Raw genomic sequence first — 21,814 nt, 5'->3', positions numbered from 1 at the left:
TTTCCTTGAAACAAGAATGAATGGTTTACATAGATAAATGCTGCAAGTGCAGCTGGCTTACGTGGAGCAGCTCCAGGAGGAAGCAGAGCACTTTAGCCACAAAGGAATTAAAATGTGCAGTCCTTTTCACAAAACCACGGCCTAGTTTCATTCATTCATTGGTGAGAAAAGTAGATGCAGTGAGCTTCTCTCTAATGGCAAGAACTAGTCTCCTTGTTTTCTAGGTTTGGAATATGCAGACAACAGACCACCAACAAGATGCAAGTCTTTCTGTGCTTAATGTATAGATTTTGGCAACAGCAGCCTTCATGTGTTTGTGAAATTTCTAAACTGCTCCAATGACCTCTTCGTTACAGGTGGCCTAGGACCACAGAACCATATTTTCAGAAATAATTACTCTGCAATTTAGTCTTTGACACAGTTCCTGTCATTGTTGTGAATCCTCCTGAACTCCAAGGGACACAAAGAAGAGACACACAGCTACTGATGCATAGAACAGAAGAGAGGCCAAGGGCAGGCAGCAGACAATTCCAGACACTTAAACATTTATTTGGCACTTCAATATATATTTCTTAAACATAAAAACCAACATTCAACAGCTGCCAGCACAGAAAAAGAAAGGCAACACAAGTGTGCATATATGCATACACTCCAGGAGCACGGCACAAAGGTGAAGGCCATGCCAAAGCCAGGACATTCCGCAGAATCCTCTACTAGCTCAGCCTGCTGTGAGACCAGGCCCTTGCTAGGTCTTCATATCCAGGAGGAAAGGATGGGAATCCCACAGCCAAAACATGAAATTCCAGTCCTGGAATGAATCCTGATGATCTCCTGGTAGAGACGGTGACTTCTGAGTTTCTCCTTAGCATCCAGGTAAAGCTCTCTCCAGGTGTCTCCAGTTGCAAAGCTGAACTTCAGCAAGTTCTCCCTGATCACCTGAGTTAAGGGCATGAGAAAGACTCCTTTCTGAGAGGCTATTTACTAGGGGACTTGATATATCAACTTCTTTTCCTTCTGATCTCTCCATCTGCAATTCTCACAGCCAGGACAAACCTCATGTGGGACATTCTCTGTGAAAGTCATAGGAGGACATGCTCCTTGGGCACCACCTCGCTTCCTAACACACACACACTGAGTCAGACATGCCACCCAGTGGCGAGTGCCTTGTCAATACAATATTAAAAATCTGAAACCATCAAAGCAGCTGATACTGAATAAATAACTTTATGTTTCTATTCAGTTTTCCTGCTGGATTTCAGTAACCTATCGCTTGAGTTTGTGTGCGTATGTATACATACTGATCTGTATGCATACATGTATTTAGACCACACAGATAGATCTATGAATACTGTATGGAGAACTCAATGTGTATGCGCATTAAATTTTATAAATTAGACATACACACTCAGTTTTATTTTTTGCTTAAGCTTAAAATGGCATGTTTGAACTTCTGTTTCAGGGCAAATACCCCCATCCCTCCAAAAAAGCCCTCAGTTATTTCAGTTCCCCAAATCTCTGTGATTACTTCTTATGGCCTAGATGGCTTTAGACTAATTCAGAACTTTTTCCACCTCATGGAGTCTTGAAGAGAGAAGCCTTCTGAAACAAAGAAATAGGCTCTTGCCCATGGGGAGGAGGTGGACCTGAGCAGCATTCACACTTTGCGATACAATTGACTTTTGCAGGACAATAAAAAACTGGAGGTGCTTTCTCGAATGGAAACTTCCCTTTTTCAGCTGCAAGTTGAAGGTATGTCCTGAAGTGTCTCACAGGCCTGGCTACGCATCCAATCAGGGTTGTGTTAGCTGGTAGAGACCAGGCACCTATGGAGATACAGACAACAATCGGGGAAGTTATAAGCAGCAATACAATGCCCATCCTGAGGTACAGCTCTCTATTTTTACTGTTAATCATCCCATCATCACTAAATAAAGGGGAGAGGGGAAAATGCTGACAGTGTTGCCAGGACAGTTGAAGTACCACCTTAACGCTCCACTAACTCAGCTTTGGGACGTGATGAGCAAACAACAATACAAAATACAGAAGAAAAAAAATCTACGTTGCTCAGATAGGAAGAAATTAAGTATTTAAAGCCAGGGAACCAATTTCAAAGGACAGGGATGGTAGTGTTCCTGGCTTTCGTCTCCTCTAATCATTTAGGACTATTCATTCAAAATGGGTACATGAACCTGTCCAGGCAACTAGAGTTGCTCTACCTCAGTCAGAGTTTCTGTTTCAGGGTCCTTACATCAAAGGGGATGGAATAATCTCCACCCACTGTTAAAAACAAAAAAACCCCACAAGTCTGAGGAGTCACTAACTAGAGCAAACAAACAATACTTCAAGGACCCTGCTCTGACATTGTAGTTTGCCTACTTTCAGTGAGAGCAGAATGAACTATTAAACCTCTAGAAGACAGAACAGCTGCAAAACACAGGCACAAATGAGCAGCACATCAGCACATACAGACTGACAGCAGGGTTTAATACACATAGAGTACAAGCTTATTTCCAGGAGAAAAAGCATGTAACACTGCCATGCTGTGGCATTTGAGACTTTAGGAGGAAGAACAGAAGCAAATTAGTGGGATACATCACAATCTTCACTTTAGGCTTCCGTTTGAGGATTTGGTGAAATTTTTTTATTATTCTAATAAGTCGCTCATTTAATTACAGATATAATTTCTCTGTTTTCTAAGTACTACTCCCAGCCCAACTGTCTTCCCTCCATGTTCTTGGTTCAAGGCACATAATGTTATAGTGCCAAAATCATTTTGAGAACTTGAAGGGAAAGAGTCAAAGACAAACCTTGAAACTTTCACTGCTGCTAAACAGTGTATTGCCAGAAAGGCTTGGAAATGGGTATGTAATGAAGCCAAGAAGAGCCGTCCATAATTTGGGTACTTTCAGCAATAACTTTCTTCCTTTGTGTTACAAACCCAACACAGCATTTTTTTTCACCACTTAAATATTTGATCCGAAAACAGCTACAAAAATGAATTTATTTCCAAGGTGAGTGCTCTGAAAAGGTGAAACTTGCTACAGGATCATAGGATAATTCAGGTTGGAAGGGACCTCAGGAAGTCACCTAGTCTAACTTCCTGCTCAAAGCAGAGTCAGCTACGAGGTCAGACTAGGTTACTCAGGGTCTTATCCTGTCTGGTCTTGAAAACCTCCAAGTATGGAGACTATGTAATTTCAATTTCCACCACCTGTGAGGAGACAGTTACACAACAGTAGATTGTAAGCTTTTGCATTTTACTGCAGAGAAATAACATTAATTAGGATGTAAAATATCATAGAAGACTGTCTGAAACATGGGTTAATCAATTTGTAGGTTTCAATCAGTACTAACTTTGGACAAGTTAACTCCTGTCTTCCTTATTCCATTTGTTTGATGCTGGTCCAACCTCCCCCCAACATTCTTAGTCATAGAATTAGACATTTAATCTGTGTTAAAGATGCCTTAGAGAGGCTCTTACCTTCATTCAGATGAACTCTGATGACCTCATCAGGATTTTTTCTGCAAGTTCTTTGGCTGTTCCTGAACCAAAAATGACTTTTTGTCTGATTAGAAGAATGTAACGGTGAAATCAAACTTGGAGGCAGGAACTCTGGCAGCCACAGGCAAACATTAAAATGGCAGGATGTCGTAGGAGATAAATTGGCTTCAAGATCAATTTATGAGGTGGAGTCTAATGACCCTCAAGAGATGGCTGAGATTTTGCCAAAAACCTTTGAGTAGCAAGCTATTTGGAAGGTACATTTTCCAATCGGAGCTTAAAAATCAGACAGGAAACTTTCACTAGGGACTGTCAGATATTCAGCTGAGTGCACAGCTGCTCAGCATTAGCAAATATGAGGAATACTTTATAGACTGTGTTGAGGTATCATGCTACAAACTGTTTCCACCAGTGCTGAGCATGCACTAAAAGTCACCGCAGGTACCAGAATCTACTGCTGATTCTGAGCAGTAGCATCTGTGAAAGCTGACTAAAAGCAACAATGAGAATATCCCCAGAACTTTCTGAGCAAAAGAAGCTGAGGTGCTGGGGAAGACAGTGACCTCAGGAATGCAAAAATAATGGGGAGTGTAGAACTGGCTCTCAGCAGGAGCTTTGGCGACTTCAAGAATTTGTTTTATAGGTCAGTACAGTTTTAAAATTTCAGTGCTTAGCTGTTGATCACTGGTTTGTTTAGACAATGACTTACATAGGCTTCATTACCTTCTCCATACCACTCAGTACAGAAATTTTGCACTCTCTGCATGGAGACTGAGAGTCAAATTAGTTATACTTAAATTGACAGATGCAAAATTTGGTCTCAACACCTGTCTTTCCAAGAGAATAAATATTGCCCACTGCAGACAGTATATCTGGCTCGATGACCAACGTAATACTCAAAGCAAGCTATACAGGCAGTCAACATGACGCAAAGACAGACATATATCTATACATATGTGAAAGAGGGAGAGACAAACGCCAAAACTGACTGAATTAAATACATGTCTGAATACCTCCTTCTAGAACTACGTATGTATGGATTCTGGGGATCTAATTTCAAAAGCAGTGTTTGCAGCTCAGACTTCTTATGCCAAAGAGCTGACAATGCAGCCATGTTCCTTATACATGGAAGACAAATATCCCAGTTTGCAAATTAGCAGGTCATCTTCTATTCAATTTAAGTATTATCAAATACATCTTCAGATTAAAAAACAAAAGAATAAAGAGGGGAAACTACAAGTATATGATTCCCACCCTTATATATGGACCCCACTCTAAAAAAGAGAAATTTCATTAAGAACAAATTAGTAATGGAAAGAGAGCCCAGAGCTTAAGTACTGTCTGGTAATCATTTTGTCTGAATACATAGTCTGTAATAGCTTTTCTTTGCATCCACTGGGGACTCTGATAATGAAACCAGAGCTTAAACACATTCCTTTATTTTTCTGAAAAGAAGTATTTCTGTTCCTTCAATCCAGGAATTCTGATCCATACGCCTCCGCACAAAAGCTCTCCCATCTTTTTACTCCCATCTACTGTACAGCTGCTGTGGAAACTCCTGAACGGAAAACAGTGAGCAAATATGTGCAACAAAGCTGGACTGTTACTCCACCTGCAAGAAATTACAGGATTCACCATGTTCCTGTGGCTATTCTACCAGTGGCCATGAATCTACTGGGAAAGAGATTAAATGGAAAAATCTAGAGGAGCAAAATTAATTTGGCACACATTTTTGATAAACAGTACCACTGTTTGTGTTATTTTGTCTTTCTTCGTTCCCCCTGTACAAACGTTCATCACTGCAGCTCTGCTGGCTCTGCTTGCGTCAATGCAAAACAGCAGAGCACTGTCATCTTTAGAAATTTTGGTTCTTCCTTCTAATACATCTTTTGTTTTTCATCTCTTCTTATTTAGTACTTCAATTGTACTATGATTTTTGGATAAAAGGCCACGCACTGCATAAAAGCCACATTGTAAGGCATCTGTACTGGTTCCAGATTCAATTGTAAAAGTCATTTTTGTTCTTACCATGCTCCCACAGAGGGAAGCCCCACATATACAGCTTACCATGCTGGGGTATATCTCTGAATGGTTCACAATTACAGTTCCCCCTCCAGTCACTGAGACTACAGCAATTGTTTTACAGGTGGGTCCACTGCATGACGAAGTTGCTTCTGGGCTAAATGCTAACCCAGGCCACAGTCCAGACCATTTAACACAGCTAATCACACGATAGGCTTCAAATTAAGGACAGGAGATGTGAGATGAGGAATCCTACTACTTGCATTGATCACTCAGTCAACACATATCAGACTTGCAGAACAAAGTAGTCCAGCTAGTCCTCATTTTAATTTGAATATATACAGTCCTTGACTCCTCTCAGGTTAAGTAGTTCTCTTCTGGATGTCCCGTTGAATTTATGTAGCCAACCAATCTTTTCACAGATGGTTTAATACAGCTGCACAGAGAGTTACGAAGGCAATCAAACACAGTGGAATACCTTATTGAGAACAAAGCTATAAGAGGATATCGGCAATTGTTATTACTTAATATTTGCTGATTAAAACCTTCATGGCCTAGTTGACAGAACTAGATCGCCAAAAAGAAAAAGAACAGAAACATCTTAGAATAAGAGACAACAAAATCTGTCAGAAGAGTTAAAAACAGACAACATGCACATCCAAGCCAATGAATAGTTATTGACAAAGCACTGTTTGCATGCATGTTAGCAGTCACAGAGATCAAATCTTGGCCTTTCTAAGTAACCAACCTGTTGCTGCCCTTCACTTCATCCAGCTCCTTCTGCAGTCTGGCACTCTTCTCCTCTTCCTCCTGAAGCTTCCTCTTTACCACACGGAGCTCCTGCTGGGCTTCACACTTAATATCATTGGCTACAACCACTGCTGTCTGCAGATCAGCTTGAAAACGCCTCCACTCTTCTGTATCTTCCTAGAAAGAGCAATTAGAACCCCAAACTGTTTGCTGTAAAAATGCATCTACTTGAGCTGAGCACTTAGTTATTGATCTCTCTTTCAGTGATCACAAGCGACCAGGATTTCACCACAATTTCAAGATGATGCCGAGGTCAAACTAAATACTTGCCTCTTTACACAGTACCGATGAGATTGCCAAAGAAGAAACTGATGCTAAGCTCTCCACTCCAATACAAAAAGTACAATCAAAGTTCTTCCTATAGCTATTGATCATTCAGACTTGTGATACTACTACAAGCACTGTTGCGGAAAAGAGCTCATTGTGACTGATGATTCATGAAGCAGGAACGGCTGTTCCAAAGTAGCAGAAGTTCATAGGTAGAAAAAGCAAAAGTAATTTGCAAAGGATGTATTACATTTTTCCTTCACAGGCAAAGAAACAGCTAGAAATGAATGGAGTGGAGAATGAAAGGATGTAGAAAGAACTTTCTACAATTGTTCTAGAAAAATACAATGCTTCTCTCAAGTCCAGTATTGCAATAAAAGCTCAGCTTAGCTTTGTCATGGAGTCTAAGCCTTACCTTCATTTGCTTAGTCAGAGCCTTCAGCTGCCTCTCTGTATCTTGTTTTTGTTCTTCCAGCCTCATTGCTTTACCTAGGAACAGTAAAAAAGGGAAAAGATTATTAAACACATAAGGGCAAGGGTGAAAAGCGAAAATGGGAGGGCAGAGCAGCCTATTTGGTTTTGCTTCTAGTAATGCCACTAACTAGACTGAACTGAAATTAAGATACTCTGTCAATGGATTAGGAATGGAATCAACAGTAGATTTGTTACTCAAACATCTCTGAAATAAGTCATTATTTTGAGGCATTAAACCAGACTTTTAAATGTACAGAATCACATGTGCAGTATCACTTACTCAGTACACACACCCTGGAGCACTCAAGCTAACGCTGGTAAGCGAAATCTGCCACTCATTCCACCAGGTGGCAGCTCCCCCTCCACAACGCGACAGCAACCTCGACTTCACAGCTCTTACCAGTGCTTTTCCCTAAAAGCTCTTTAAAAGGCCAGTAATTCCAGTTTCTAGAATGGGCAATACATCCTTCGCTGAAGAATGAGGCTTGGAGACTGCCTCTAATATTACTTCTAGAGCACTAACTGTTAAAATAGTGACTTTTGTGCATGAACAGAAAGGATTGGCCAAAATTGGAATACTTCTAAAGTGAGGCCCCTGTCACACATATCAAGACATGCCTCCTCCTCCTCCATGTTGCAGCCATAACTGAGCCCCCTGAATAAGTTCACTTAAATCCTTTTTTCAGCTCCACCTACTTTCTAGGTCACTGATGAGCTGGTTATTGTGAAGTTTTATAGCACGATGTTGTTCCACCTGGTCCTCCAACTCAAAAATGGTCTCTTTCAGGTTTTTTATATCTGCTTCATTCTCTGATGTTTTTTCCTGCAGCTTCTGGCTGGTTCTGCTCAGTTGCTCAGCCTGCCGGTCACACACCTCCTTCAGCTGACCACACTCATTCTCAGCCTGGAAGGGTGAAAAGAAAGCTGCAAGTCTGTCTTTATTGCTTAAGAGATATCACTCAGAGATTTTACTGGGCATCTCATAGACTTAAGAATTGAATCTATGTTCTAAGCATTGTATAAACTGAGTTTCAATGCGAATGAAACAGTTTCAGGAAACATAGATGAGCTATGAATGTCAGTGTTCTTTCCTGATAATAAAGATAACAGAACAAGATGCTACAAAGGAAATTAAGTTTTCTATATGATGACCATAATTCCAAACCAATCTCTGCAGGTAATGAACAGAGAGGAATTATATTCTTGGAAAGCTCCACATCTATTTACGTATCAAATTATAAGAGTGATATCACTGCCTTAGGGCCAAGATGGTGATCAGTTAGTCCACATTAACAATTTTGCTGCTTTTACCATGTGCATTTTCAATGGATTGTGAAAACATATGTAGTAGAGCTAGTACTGCAGATAAGTATATTTCTGGATATAGGACATCTGGAATTACTGAAGGGGGAATCTGCTGCACTTCAGTTTGTTGGCTCAGGCCCACAGATCAATGCTTCCAGGTTTGGGGGGAGATCTCTGAGTACGAACAAGTTACGGAAAAGCAAGGTGTAGGCTGCCAATTCAGTGAGCAGCACTGGCACAGGCTGATTGAAGGGCAGCCTTACAGAAGCCTGTGGTCTTGTTTGGGTGTCATGAACAGCCAATGATTCAAAACAGCTTAATTCGAGGGAAAGGAAGAGTAAAAAGGAGGAAATCTGTGGTTTCCAAACCAAGCAATAAAAGTTTGGTACAGAGTCTGAGCACTCAGCAGTTTCTCATTTATTCTTCATAAGCTGCAGCTCCAGTAAGCACTTGGGAGCTTCCTCTACTAACTCCATTTGCTGTGGTCACCTATTTAAACTGAAAGGACATCTGGATTTTCTAAATCACTCACATCATGGAGGTGCTTTTTGGCAATGCTCTCTTCCTCTGCAACTAGCCAATTTTACCGTTCTTCTCATGATCCCTTCCCCGTACAGGAAAGGCTGCACACACTGACTGTCACCCTTTCTGCGCTGGTGGGACATAATCACTGGCTTGTGCTTTATTAACACTTGTTCTATGATGCCTCACACTGCAGCTCTCTTCTGAACATCCGGGATCACACAGAAAATAGAAACAGTAACTGACTTAAGCTTGCTTGGAGCAAAGCTACAAACTACCAAATGAGGCAGAGAAAAATTATTCTAAAATAAATCAATTTTTGTGCCTTGACTTTACCTATCCCAAACCAGAATACTTCTCATTTTTGTAAAAATATTTTAGTTTTATGAAAATAATCTCATCTGGAGCTTGACCGTGCATCATTAGTCATGTTGCTGTAAACATCAGCCTCTCTGAGCATTAGCTCATGTCCTTGTGTTCTCATGACCAATGACACCTATAGTTCACTACTAATTAATCATGATAAATTATTCAGAATTTAATATTTGCTTCTAACTACTCATGCCCTTCTCTCCATCTGGTTTACCAAATGATTTTCACTACTATTTGTTCACGTAACAAAGTAATTTTTTATTGACCTGTTCTTTGCTCCAATTTTGATACACAGTTCTATTTACTAAAATAGTAAATTCTGCAGAAGATATAAGGGGAAATTAGTTTTTAATTTATAAACACAGCTACGCTAACAGTTATTTCTGGGAAAATATGCATATAGCAGCAGAAACAGAGACAATATCATATGACCCCAGCTTCCATTCAAAACTAATTCATGCAGTTTAAATCCCGGGAACTTATAATCAATGGCTCAACAACAATCTAAAGACCAACAATTACCTATTTATGGAAGGACAGATAAACAACCATTATATTTTTACAGCTGTTACTGCTTTACCTTAGATAGCAGACCCTGAATGTGCTTCAGTTCACTGTTTGCCTTCAGCAGCTCTTGTTTAAGCTCAGTGCAAGATGCTTCTAACTGATCCTTTTCTGCATGGGCTACTTTCAGCATCTCTTGGACCTCAGAGTTGTCAGTAGTACATCCCATCACGTTGATTTCTGCGGCCTTTTGTTTCTCACTCTCTAACTGAGTTTTGAGAGAGCCATTCTCAATTTTTAAACCTTCTAAGGCAATTTTACAGTCCTCCAGAGTTTTTGTCACTGTGCTGTTGCTCTGCTGTTCCACTTCCAGAAGTTTAAGCAGCTTCTCATTTTCTTCTCTCAGGCTTTTAATCACCTGCTGGGCATCTTGATGCTCCCTTTCTAAGCTTCGTAGGCTGCTGGTTAACTGTTGCTGAATGTTGAGCAATTTCTCTCTTTCAAATTGTGCTTTTTCAAGAACTTCTGCACATTTCTGTTCCAGTTCAAGGACCTTCCCCTCCTGAGCTCTGCTTTCTTCATTCTTGGATCGCTCTTGGAGAAGCGTCATTAGCTTCTCATTTTCTTGGCTCAGCTGTTCTGCTCTGTCTCTATGTTGACGAAAGGAAGTCTCCAGGAGAGCTTTCTCTTCCACTAGCTTCTCATTTTCTGTTGTCAGCTCCTGCACCATTTGCTGTTGATCTGACAGCTCCTGCAAAGTGGCTTGCAATTCTTCTGCTGTGCTGTGGTGATTCTCCTCCATTTTTTGTATTCTCTCTGTAAGAGATGCAACAGAAAGGTCACTAATATTGTTTGGAGAACTTCCTGCAGTGGAGCATTTGGAACCTTTGAAGTGGTTGCTGTTGGAGGATGTTGGCCTGGAAGGTACATCTGCTATATGTTCAAAATCAGATGCATCGGGTGACAAGGAAGCTTTAGTTACATCACTGCTGGAAGAACCTGAATTGCGCAGCGCACCCCCATTCACATGCTGCCTGTGCTCATCCATTTCACCTCTTGACACATTTTTCGATGGGCTTCCAAAACTGGATTCTTGGGTAGTTGGGGTTGGGAGGCTGCTGTCACCTCCACTGCTTGTTGTTGTGTCTGAGAGAGGAGAGTTCTCTAGATAAAGCAATTTCTCTTTCAAAACACGATTTTCTTCTCCCAGGCTAGCAAGCTCTTTTTGAAAAGTCCTGTTTTTTTCCTGAAGGGTCCGTATTAATGGATCTATGTCAACAGGTGATACTGTTTCTAAATTTTGGTTGGAAGCACCCATTCCTTCAGCATTAAGTGACCCTTTCTCTTTGCATTTCTTCAATTCACAACGGAGTTTGGTAATTTCAGAATCTTTTGTCTTTGCTTCTGCCAGGAGTTCTTTAACCTGAGATTCCAGAACAGCCTTGTCACCAGTTTCATTCTCTTGCTTGGACTTGCTAGTGGGGCGCACGTGTTTGGTAGGAGTCGGTGTACCAGAAGAGGTGGGGCTGGGTTGTGTTTTCCTAGTATTGGCTTGACCACGCAATACGGCTCGCTCTCTGGATACAGATGATGATATTTCCCGGGGTGCTGGAATCCCTGTGCGCTTTGCAGCTGAAACTGTTCCTTGAAGAGAAAGAGATGAGGCACATTGAGTTAGTTCATAAAGAAAACAAGTCACACAACGACGACAACAATGCTAGAGCCTAGAGCAGTCTTAGAAAAAACACCTGAGTGTTTGAATAGGTTTAGTCATGACTGAGTGTGTGGATTCATGTTTCAAAGGCTTGTATTATTTTGCATTTCTTCCTCTCCCACCCCCCGCAAAGGAACACAGTCTGCTGAATGTTTTCCCAGTGTAATAATATAATACGTAGATGCTGCAATACATGAACTGCAACCCCCAATATCAGGATATTAATTATTTGAAAATAAAAATTCTTTACACTACTTTGTGAAATGCTGTATTTAAACCTATTAATTTCTAGGGAAAAGTTCAGTAACTTAAGAAAAGATACCATCTTTGAAAAAAATTTATTTTTATCACACATGAATATTTTATCACACATAAAACTAACGTATTTGCATTATGCTTAGTTTACGCAGATCATCATAAAAAAAGGTCTGAAACATTTATGCTGACTGCAGATTCAGTGAAATAAAAAACTCTCCTGGCACTTCTAACACTAAGACAATTGTGTTGCTGCAGCTTCTTGCACAGATGGACGAGAGATTTTTCATGTTATAAATTCCCATCCTCTTACAGAGAAAGAGCAAAAGGAGGTTAGAAAGTTGATGCTGTTCTGTTTGGTTGTTGGTGTGGTTTTTTGGGTTTTTTCCCAACCAACTTAATGCAAAGCATTATGTGATTACAAGGGAAATAAAGTTTCTGAGTTGCTGATCTTCATCTTCCAAAGCTCTCTTGGAATATGGGACCATGGGTACTGAAGAAACAGTAAGAGCCATCCTAACCATGAAAGTACTAACAAGCTGGTTAAAGAAAAGAAGCTGGTTGAAAGGGGAGGTATTATATGCCACTACAAGTGACAACACTATGAATTTAAGAAATTCCTCTTTTCAGGACCTTACTCAAAAGGAAAAGCCCTAAAGTACAGAGCCATAAAGTTTTGGGATACAGTACAATGAAGAGATATTGTCTGATGTAGCCACATAAACAGGATGCAAGGGCCAGTTATGCAAACAAAAAGGGCTAGTGAGCCAGTGTTTGCAATAAAAACAAGTTCCAGAAGCACTCTGGGGGGAAATCCTAGAATCAATTACATCTCCCCACATTTGGGAGGCTCTCTTTGCTGATACACATGTGCAGCATTCACAGAAAATCAAAGAGCAGTTAAGACCAAACAGGGAGCAGACTCCCTGCTGCACAACTGCATGCCAACTGCCTTACACTGCAAGCAACTTCATAACCCTCCCAAAGCATTTGTCACACATTGAGGAGATCTCTCTCAGTAATGCAGGGCAGTGAAGGGTTAATATTAACAACACCCAGTTTGCTCAGCATCTCTTTTGAAGAATGCACTAGGTTTATAAACCCCACACAAACAGGAGCCCCTCCTCCTCTCTCCCAAACAAACACACTCTGCAGCAGGCACAATAAACACCCAGAGACAAAGAGCAGCTGAAGAAAAGACCCCTGAACACAGAGGAGCTGTGCTGGGAGGAGAGCACAGAAAGGGCTCTGTGATGGCAGGGGCACGATAAGGCCAGAGACAAAGGCTCCAGTGTTTATGGGAAGAGATAGCAGGGACAGTCTGGCTGGACAGCAAGCAGCCCACACAGCTTCATTTAGTCATCTACAGCTGGAGGCACCAACATATGAAGGCAGCTCCAGGCTCCCCAGTGAAAAGTGCAACGCAAGCAGAGATGGGGGTTTTTCCACTGCAACTCAAATGGCTGCGGGTGCAACTCCAGACCTGAGAACTCATTTCACTTGTCAGAGCTGAAGGCCCTCGCCTCACTGCTCGTCCCATTTCTTAACCCAAGGGCTCCCAACTGCCAAGATCAGGCACCTGTAAACTGCATTCACACTGAGCTTTGCAGATGAGCAAAGCTTTTAGTGTCAATGCAGCTAACACCATCAGATGAAGGACAACAGAGAAATTGAATGGACCATGATGCGATGCGTTGCTTCCAGCAGAGAAATAGCAGCTCAGCACAGCTCCTTCTTGCTCAGAGGCAGAGGTTCACGTGGGGATTCCCAGGTCTCCAGGCAAGAGAGCACAAGGCCTTCTTTGAATGCATCTCTTGAACATACAGTGGGACAAGCGTCCAGAGTAGAGAAGCAGTACTCACGCAAGCTATAATCATACTACAGATTTAAGATGTAAAATACGTGTTACAAATGGCCACAGATGTTCTTCGATGGAGCCTAAGGGGTGGATTTAAAGCCTTCTGTTACGTCCTGGACTTTTATTCAATCTGAATGGGTTTTCTACTGTCATAATAACATTTTATGACAAAGCAAGTGCCCCAAATAACTCAACTTTTTTTTTTTTTTTTTTTTTTTTTTTTTTTGCAATGCCCAACCTAGTGCAATGACATGACTGTCATCTGGTCAGCACATGACTGGGTAGTGTTACATAAGTAGTGGGTAGAGCTGAGTGGGCAGTATTATATACGTTACAAGAAATAATGATGCTACTACACACTGGCAAAAATTGCATGGCACAGAGAAAACCACCTTTTCCTAGGAGAAATGTAGCACTTCTGGTAGCAATGCCAGTGTGCTTCTAATTGCAACATGATCCTGAGCAATGGAAGACATATACATAAGGATAACAATTAAGCATATTTAACTGGGATTATCTGTACTTCACCAGCTTGCCAACTAGTGCAGGCTCTGAGCTTACTCAACCTCTCCCATGTGTTTTGTAAGACTCCATGCTCTGCTGACTTGTTCTGTCACAAAGCACAAAGCATTTGCTATCCATCAATAACCATTAACCTACCTGTTTTTTCATGACATGGTAGTGTTTATGTATTTTCCTCTCTCCACTCTCCAGAACAGTGCCATGCAATACTAAAAAGCCACAGAGAGCCCAGAAATAGTTCTGAATGCATATGGATGTTGATTACAAAGCACCAAAGCAAGTACAACCATTACTTTAAAGTCTATTTTATGGGCAACTCCCCCTCTGAACGACCTTGAAATTGAACAGTGTAGCAGTTATAAATGGAACTGCCAGCCCCACAGCCCGAGGCACCCACAGTGCAGGAACTGCATTTAGGGGTGTACAGTCACCCTGGTGCCCTGATTAGCTCGGCACCCCACACTGGTTATGGGCTATGGGACACCCCAGACAGACACATGCCTGCCAAGCTGTAGAACCCAATCTAGGGTTGATTTATGCTGTTGCTTAAAGTGGCTAGAATCACGCAGAACTTCCACTTCCTAGAAAGTGCTGCTTGCTTTGAGCAGGGAAGAGAAAAAACAATCAGCCCTGCATCTCAAAGGAGACATTCCAGAAAAAAACCAAACCCAAACCATTAAATACCTTTCTGTATGGTATAAATGGTGCTACAGCACCTCATTCCTGTTTTCACTGTTCATCCACCCTGCCCAACCTGTTAGCTTAACTATCCTCTTGCCAACTTTGAGCACAACCTTCTTCCACTGTCCCATGTATCGCAGCTCAGGCTACCTCTGACCAACAGTGTATTTCTCATGTGCTTTGCACCATACCTAACCTTCCATTCTCCCAGTCCCACACCCACTCTGCTAATGGGCTCAGCTTGTGTTCCCCCACTTCAGAGGAACTGGGAATTACTCCTGAATTACTCCACTGAGAGCTGTTGCCTGAAAACCTGTTCTGCTCAGACTGAGGTCACCTCATCATCACGTTCTTACTGGGTGCCAAGGTGAGGAACTCCTACATTTTGAGTATCAGCCATACTATTCAGGTGTGAGGGTTAAACCTTAACATGTATATAGAGCTCTCAATTTTCAAAGTGCTTTAACAGCTATTTAATGCAAATCCTCTAAAACTCATAATTGTTAACTCTAGGTTACAGGACAAGAAAGCAGAAAGAAATTAAATGCCTCACCCAAGGTCACAGTAAGTCAGTAAGGATTAGGACCCTGGAGCTCCTGGCTGGCAGCCTGCTGTGCAGCTTTATTGTTTGCACCACTTTCTGCCAGGGAATACTTGCTGACTTTCCGCTGGTGTCAGAAACAAAGTGGGACTTTAATGAGATAAAGGTTGACCCCTCATGACGATTTTTAGCCATTTCAATCCCATTTTCAGCACAGCTACAGTGCTTTTCACAGAAGGAAGGATCAGGATTACTCTTCAGTTTTTCCACATAATGATCTGTATTTGATCTAAGCTCTCAGCACCTGCCACATCAGCTCCTATAGTGGCATCCACAACCAGAAGAAAATGGACTATGGAATGGAGAAAACTATTTGCCAGTCCCCCAAGGTGGAATACATAGGATTGCTGTTCAGAAGCAAAGTCCGTGCAGTACAGCTAATGTAATCACAGTGTTAGCAGGGTAAGGGAGAGTAGGTGGCAAACATTTTACCAGTCACAGGGGGGACACGCATGACATTTTGGAATGAAGATTCAGTAATTTTATCTGCCTTCACACTCCGCGTGCTCCAAGATAGCACATATCACTGTCTTCCCAGTAAAGCACTAGCCTTGAAGTTACATTTATTTTACTTAAGTATAATTAACAGTTCAAATACCTGCTTCTCCAATCCCAGAGCAGAGGAAGAATCTCAGTTGGGAAATTACTTCATTTGACCACAGAAACACCTTTGGAAATGTTCTAATTTCTGCCTTGAGTCTATTTTTTTTAGAACTGGAGTCAATACAAAATTATTTGCCTCTGGCCTTTGTGCCATTTGTGTCTCACAACCTGCCCTTTTCTTAATCCTTCCCTCCATCAACATATTAATAACCCAAAGGTTAATGCCATGGGCTTCTACTGTTCCAGGGACCAAATTAACAGGGAATGTTCCATTTTGTACTTTCTTCCTAAATTTTAATTCTGTCAACTCTTAAGCTAAGAACAACAGAAACACATTTTCTTCTTCAACATATTTAAAAATCCATGTTGGCAATTCATTCTTCCATAGTTTATGTAGGTACTAAGTCTCCTGCATGTAGAGTTCATCTACGTAATTTAAGCATGCTGATCACTGATTAATTTCAGAAAGCATTTCAGTCATGTAAGACTAAAGCATGAAGACAGATGCATCTTTGGTGCGATGTTTTTAAACAATGGATACCTTATTTGAATTGTAAGGGCAGGATAACAAGAAATAAAAGAAAGCTATTCATAGCACTCTGCAATGTTAAAGTCATACGTTTCAAAAAGGCACACTGTTGCCTGCAGACAAGTTTGTACTCTCATGATTATCTGCTGCTCGAGGAGGACTGTTACATCTCTTTCATTCCAGCTCCTGCATTTGCAACAGACCAGCTATTTCACTGTCTTCTGTCTCTTTGCCACCCCTCCCACCTCAAAAAGGGATAGCGAAACAAAAGAGATAGCAACAAGAAATTATGGGCTCATAGCCTCCCTGTCAACAGAAGACTGATTCTTCTGTTGTTCTGGAATTCTGTTCCCATGTGCTAAGGTAATTTAATAAATTTTGCCATCTGAACAGAACTCCCAAGCCTCAGATAGAAAAGTGATTCCTGTGATACCTTGATGGAGAGGTTAGTATAAATCAAGTGGTCTGCAAGCACTTAGCAGAATGGCTAAGTAAAGAGAATACTATTAACAGCCATGCTTGTACAGCAAATAAAAAGAGTTATTAAACCTCCCCATACAATTTTACTGTGCTCTGTCACATGTGGTTTAGCTGAAATAGTTCCTTCTTACCAGTTTTGGTTTTTAGCTTATCCTCTGGCTGTGACTTCGGTAGATCCTGGACTCAGCATGACTGCACTTACTCAGGTTTTGCCAAGATCTTGCTGAGGATCCACAGCAGCATTGGTAACATACAGCAACAGATAGGTAATGCAGGCATGTACTCATATGTGCTCAGTCTTGCCTGTGTAAGGTCCTATTACTATTTTTAGCCAACTGAGTTTCTTATGCAAAAGAAACCTGGGTCACAGGTGTACCTTAATCCCACCTGGTTTATGACACCTAGTGTAGGAAGCCAAAATACAGACGTCTAGTGCCATTTCAGACGCCCTTTAGGTATATTTAAAATACCTTCACTGAGCTGAAAGATTTGACAGTACCTGTGGCAGACCTCTCCTCTGCTCAAGAGGCAGACAGACAGCAACTGGGATGTCTAAAGACATCTAGAATGCCACTAGACATTGAACTGAACCGTCAGACTTCCACAACAGATTTACAAGCTGGTGTTACAAGGCAGGTTATAGCAGCTTTTATGGGCCATTTTCAAAATTACTCCAGTACCCAAGTACCACTTGGGTCATTTCCAGCCACACAATGACCAACTTAACACAATGCATTAATATGTGACTTCATGACATCGTTGATCTGAATTTAGTCACAGTCAAATTAGAAAAGATGGAATTAGCTTGGAGCCATTGCACTCGCTGTTGACTCCCTACAGTAAAGTAGTATATGTTACAGGGAGCCTAGCCATATTTTCTGTCTTCTTTTGTCAACTCAGAGTAAAGTTTTCAAGAACCTAATTAACTTGGTGCTTAAAATCCATTTTCCAAAAGTGGCTAAGCCACTAAGTGCTCAAAGCTTAACTGAAAGCCCCGGGGACTTGGCAGATCACTTTCACCCTGCTCCAGCATTGATCCTGAGATTGATATTGAGACTGATTAAGAGTGAACTAGGAACGTCCTTTGGGAAATGACGACTATACAGAAGAAGGATTGGTGTACATTTGACTTTTTTAAAGTAGTTTTTCATTTAAAGATTTCAGAGTTTTACACACATCTACTTCATTGAAATGCCCTGTTTTTCCCTGCCCTTTTTTCCCTTTGTTTAAGCAAATGAAACAGTTAAAAAACAAACTTCCCTGCTAACCAGAGATCTTCCGATATCCTAATTAACAGGAAACACACTGACACATTTCATGGTGGCATGAGAAAAAGCAAACATAACTGCTGAAAAGTAGGGCAGGTATAACAGCAACCCTTACCCGTGCTGCTGCACTCTTTCATACAGGTATCTACACAGAGGTAAAATCCCTATACATGTTCTGCCACATTGTTTAATGCTCCTATCCTTAAACCTCCAGGCATGCTAACAGTAAGACAGCTTGATAGCAAATACTGAATGGATGCACATAACTAAATCAACTGATGAAGAAGATCCGAATCAGTTCTAAGTGCTTCTTTGGGGTTAGGACGAGAGTGGGACTGGATGCAGAAGGACAGATTTTCAAAGAGGTATAGGTGCCAAGAGACACAGATCAGCACCTACTGTTATTTTCAAAACTGCTTAAGCTGTTTAGAACTTCATATTTTAGAGTGCAATGTCTAAAATGTCTGGTCCACCATCAGCTACAGTAAAAGTCAGGATAAAGAATGACACTATTATACTGTGACTAACCATTATGGCTTGATCTGCCTGATACAAAGCGAATGAACTGAACGGGTTAGCTGTCAGCATTTTCCAGTGACCACTGTTGGATACTCCTTTGGATAATCCTCAATAACTTGGAAGGGCATACCATTTTCCATCTCTTTTAGGGTTGTCCTGCAGAAAGACAATGCTCTCTGCTACCTGGTCTTTATGCAACAGTGAACAACGCAAATGTAGGCTTGGCCAGTCATGTTCTCCTGAATTAGTCTGTTTGCAGAGTATTAGTCATAGAGCCAACACCTTTACAGGTCAGCAAGTCTTTGGGAAGGTTCACTTGGACTCCACCTAGCTTTAAAAAAAAAAAAAAACCAACAAAAACAACAAGGAGATGGCTGCAGAACAACAAAGGTGGTTTTGATATTCTAACACTAATTATATAGAAGCATCTGCTCAAATAAGGCCTTCTACTCACTTAGCGAACATTGAGACTAAAAAGTAATTAAAACATGAACTATTTTCTGAAGAATTTTAATGGCCTGTTGGACTGTCTGGACTGCATGACTACATTCCCTGTGGAACAGGTACAATATGCAACACGAGGAAAAAGCTAAAAGACTTAATGGAAAGATTTTGATCTATGTAATCATTGTGGACAGTGTAGGGAAACAACTCAGGTACTGATAATTGACACAGAGGAAAAGAGTAAGAGCCCAAAGAAAGAGAAATAAAAATTATATTACAAGTATCAGGGAACAACAGATACCTGTCTTTGAAAAGTTACACTACAAGAGGTTCCAAAGAAAAAGCAGCAATAAGCATCTTGATCTGAGAAAGTCCTAATTTAAGACTACAGAGACCACTGACATCAGAGCTGAAGACTTTGTAAAAGTTGGCTTATTTTTTGTTTTAATTAGAAGATATGAGTCTAGAGACCTGAGGTGCAAGAAGCACACGAGAAAAGGCACTATTTTGGTAACTCAAAGACTAAGTCATGACAAAACTACTTGTCATGATTTTAAATCAGCAGATGAACTACTGGTAGGACATTCTTTTCAAGGGTGGCCACTAGAAGAGACTCTCCCATGGTAGGAATGTAACCCAATAGGAGAGACGACCTTATATTTGAAACATCTCCATTTAGTTCAAATTTTAGCATCTAAAACAAGCAAAAATGTACAGATGTACTGTCCAGTACTCTTAGAATCCACAAAAGGCCCTATTTACACTGTCCCCTTCAGTAAGTTATATAGTGGTTTTAAAAGAGAAGGTACCCATTGAATCTCTGCTGCACAACTAAGGAATTTCTTAAAGATCACAAATATTTTATTTTCAGCTTCTTGGATTCACCCTGATCAATAACTCTGTTGTCTTGTTCCTTCTTACATGGAAAAATCACATTTAATTCTTCCAAAAAAGAAGAGTTAAAATGCAAATAGAAAAAGAAGATCAGCTCTTCTCAGCATCTGGTGGTTCTGAGCTCTTAGCACAGCCACAAGAAGAACTGAAGCTCAAGTTCACATTGTCACAGCTCAATGCTATTACAGTGGAAACAAGGTTGCATTCAGAAGGTAAGTGAGACCAGATCTGATCAAAATCCTGTTCACAAAGTCTCATTGTGAAATTCAGCCAACTTACTTTCTGCTTTATGGGCCTGTTGACATATAATTCCTCTCTGAATAACAGCAGGAGCAGTTAAAATCTCTTTACCCTGAGAGACATGCCAGTGTCCATACAAAAGAGTTCCTCTGAACACTTCTTACACTATTTACTTGGGTTTTCTGAAGGTTTGTTAAGTCTCAAATGAAAACTTGAGCTTGGACATACCTGTCTTCAATATAATACAGTTTTGTACCCAGTACAAAAACAGTGCAGGTTGTACTGTAAGAGGGAACCTGTGCTCAGAAGTCTAAGGACCAAAGACGCATCTGTGAAGTACGTTGGCAAAGCTAAGAGGAGGCAAGAATTGATCTATGCATATGTATCCTTAGCTAGCGTGCCCAGTCTTTGCTTTCACAAATACAAATTTCCCTTTCAAATCTGCTCAAGAGTCAAGAAGCATTCAAGGGGCTTCACTGTGCCATAAGCCTCTAGCACCAAGAGAATCATGAGGGTACTACTGTGTTCACCTCTGAAACGAGGTATACAAAACCCCATGGAGTAACTAAACAATGTACATCATGTCTGCCAACGTGGGTGCAGATTACAAGCGTAATTGCAATCTACCACTGCGCTGCTTTGGATTTCTAGAGTACCCAGCAACCTGGCGTAACAAACATTGAGACATCCAAAGCAAATGGTCTAGCAAATGTTCAGAGAAACTCTATATCATACACTTACTGGAATGTCCCCCCTGGTAAACTCAAGGCTCCTTTTTTGGGAGCTGTTAATACCAGTGGGCCTGCCAAAAACTTTAGTCACCTGCTAACTATACCCCTTGTCTACCCCTCAAAAAAGAATGACTAAAGTTTTCTATATGTAGCATTATCCCAAAATTAATCTAGTGGAAGTTACAGAAATCCAGAATTTCCTTTTTTAAAATAAAGTCACCCCTACTTGCTGCTTCTTTTTATCCAATATTACAATTTCCACAACCATCATAGCTCATGATTAAAAAAAAAAATATAATTTTTATATTCCTTAAGAGGGCCTTGACTCTATATACTTGTGACATTAGCAGACCAAAATTATAGGGATTTCTGTGTACTGTGACACTTCCTGATTTTGTTTGTTCTGGAACATTTCCTGCCTAAGCACCTGTCAAAACGAGATGAGATCAGGTCTAATCATCTCATACCTACAGCAAAATGAATTTTAAGCCAAACTCTATTCTGGTGTTCTTTTTAGACAGCAACGGTTCAAAAAAAAAAAAAAAAACAACTGAGAAAAATATCCATAAGTGTGAATCTTTCAGTGAACGGGGACAAAACCTCTGGTATTTCACTGAAATAAGGGATTTTTAGTTTGATCTGGTTGGTAAGTTTGGGGTTTCCTTTGTTTTCCTACCTGCTAGTTTTGAGGCTTCTG

The 21,814-nt window shown here is 40.8% G+C and overlaps 1 protein-coding gene across 1 annotated transcript in view; it reads right to left on the bottom strand.

Moving 5' to 3' along the window:
* Positions 1-21,814, bottom strand: part of SPECC1 (sperm antigen with calponin homology and coiled-coil domains 1) — a 75,540-nt gene that overhangs the window by 29,395 nt on the left and 24,331 nt on the right. Inside the window, exons 3-6 of the mRNA XM_050908811.1 lie at positions 9,855-11,422; positions 7,772-7,979; positions 7,017-7,090; positions 6,273-6,451 (exon numbers count right to left, since the gene is read on the bottom strand). Coding sequence (XP_050764768.1) covers positions 6,273-6,451; positions 7,017-7,090; positions 7,772-7,979; positions 9,855-11,422 — 2,029 coding nt within the window. The remainder of the gene's footprint in view (positions 1-6,272; positions 6,452-7,016; positions 7,091-7,771; positions 7,980-9,854; positions 11,423-21,814) is intronic.

Source organism: Gymnogyps californianus, chromosome 20, assembly GCF_018139145.2.
Source record: "Gymnogyps californianus isolate 813 chromosome 20, ASM1813914v2, whole genome shotgun sequence".
In the NCBI taxonomy this organism is placed as follows: domain Eukaryota; kingdom Metazoa; phylum Chordata; class Aves; order Accipitriformes; family Cathartidae; genus Gymnogyps; species Gymnogyps californianus.
The sequence above is the reverse complement of the archived record's forward strand: the minus strand, read 5'-3'. Positions and strand labels throughout refer to the sequence as shown.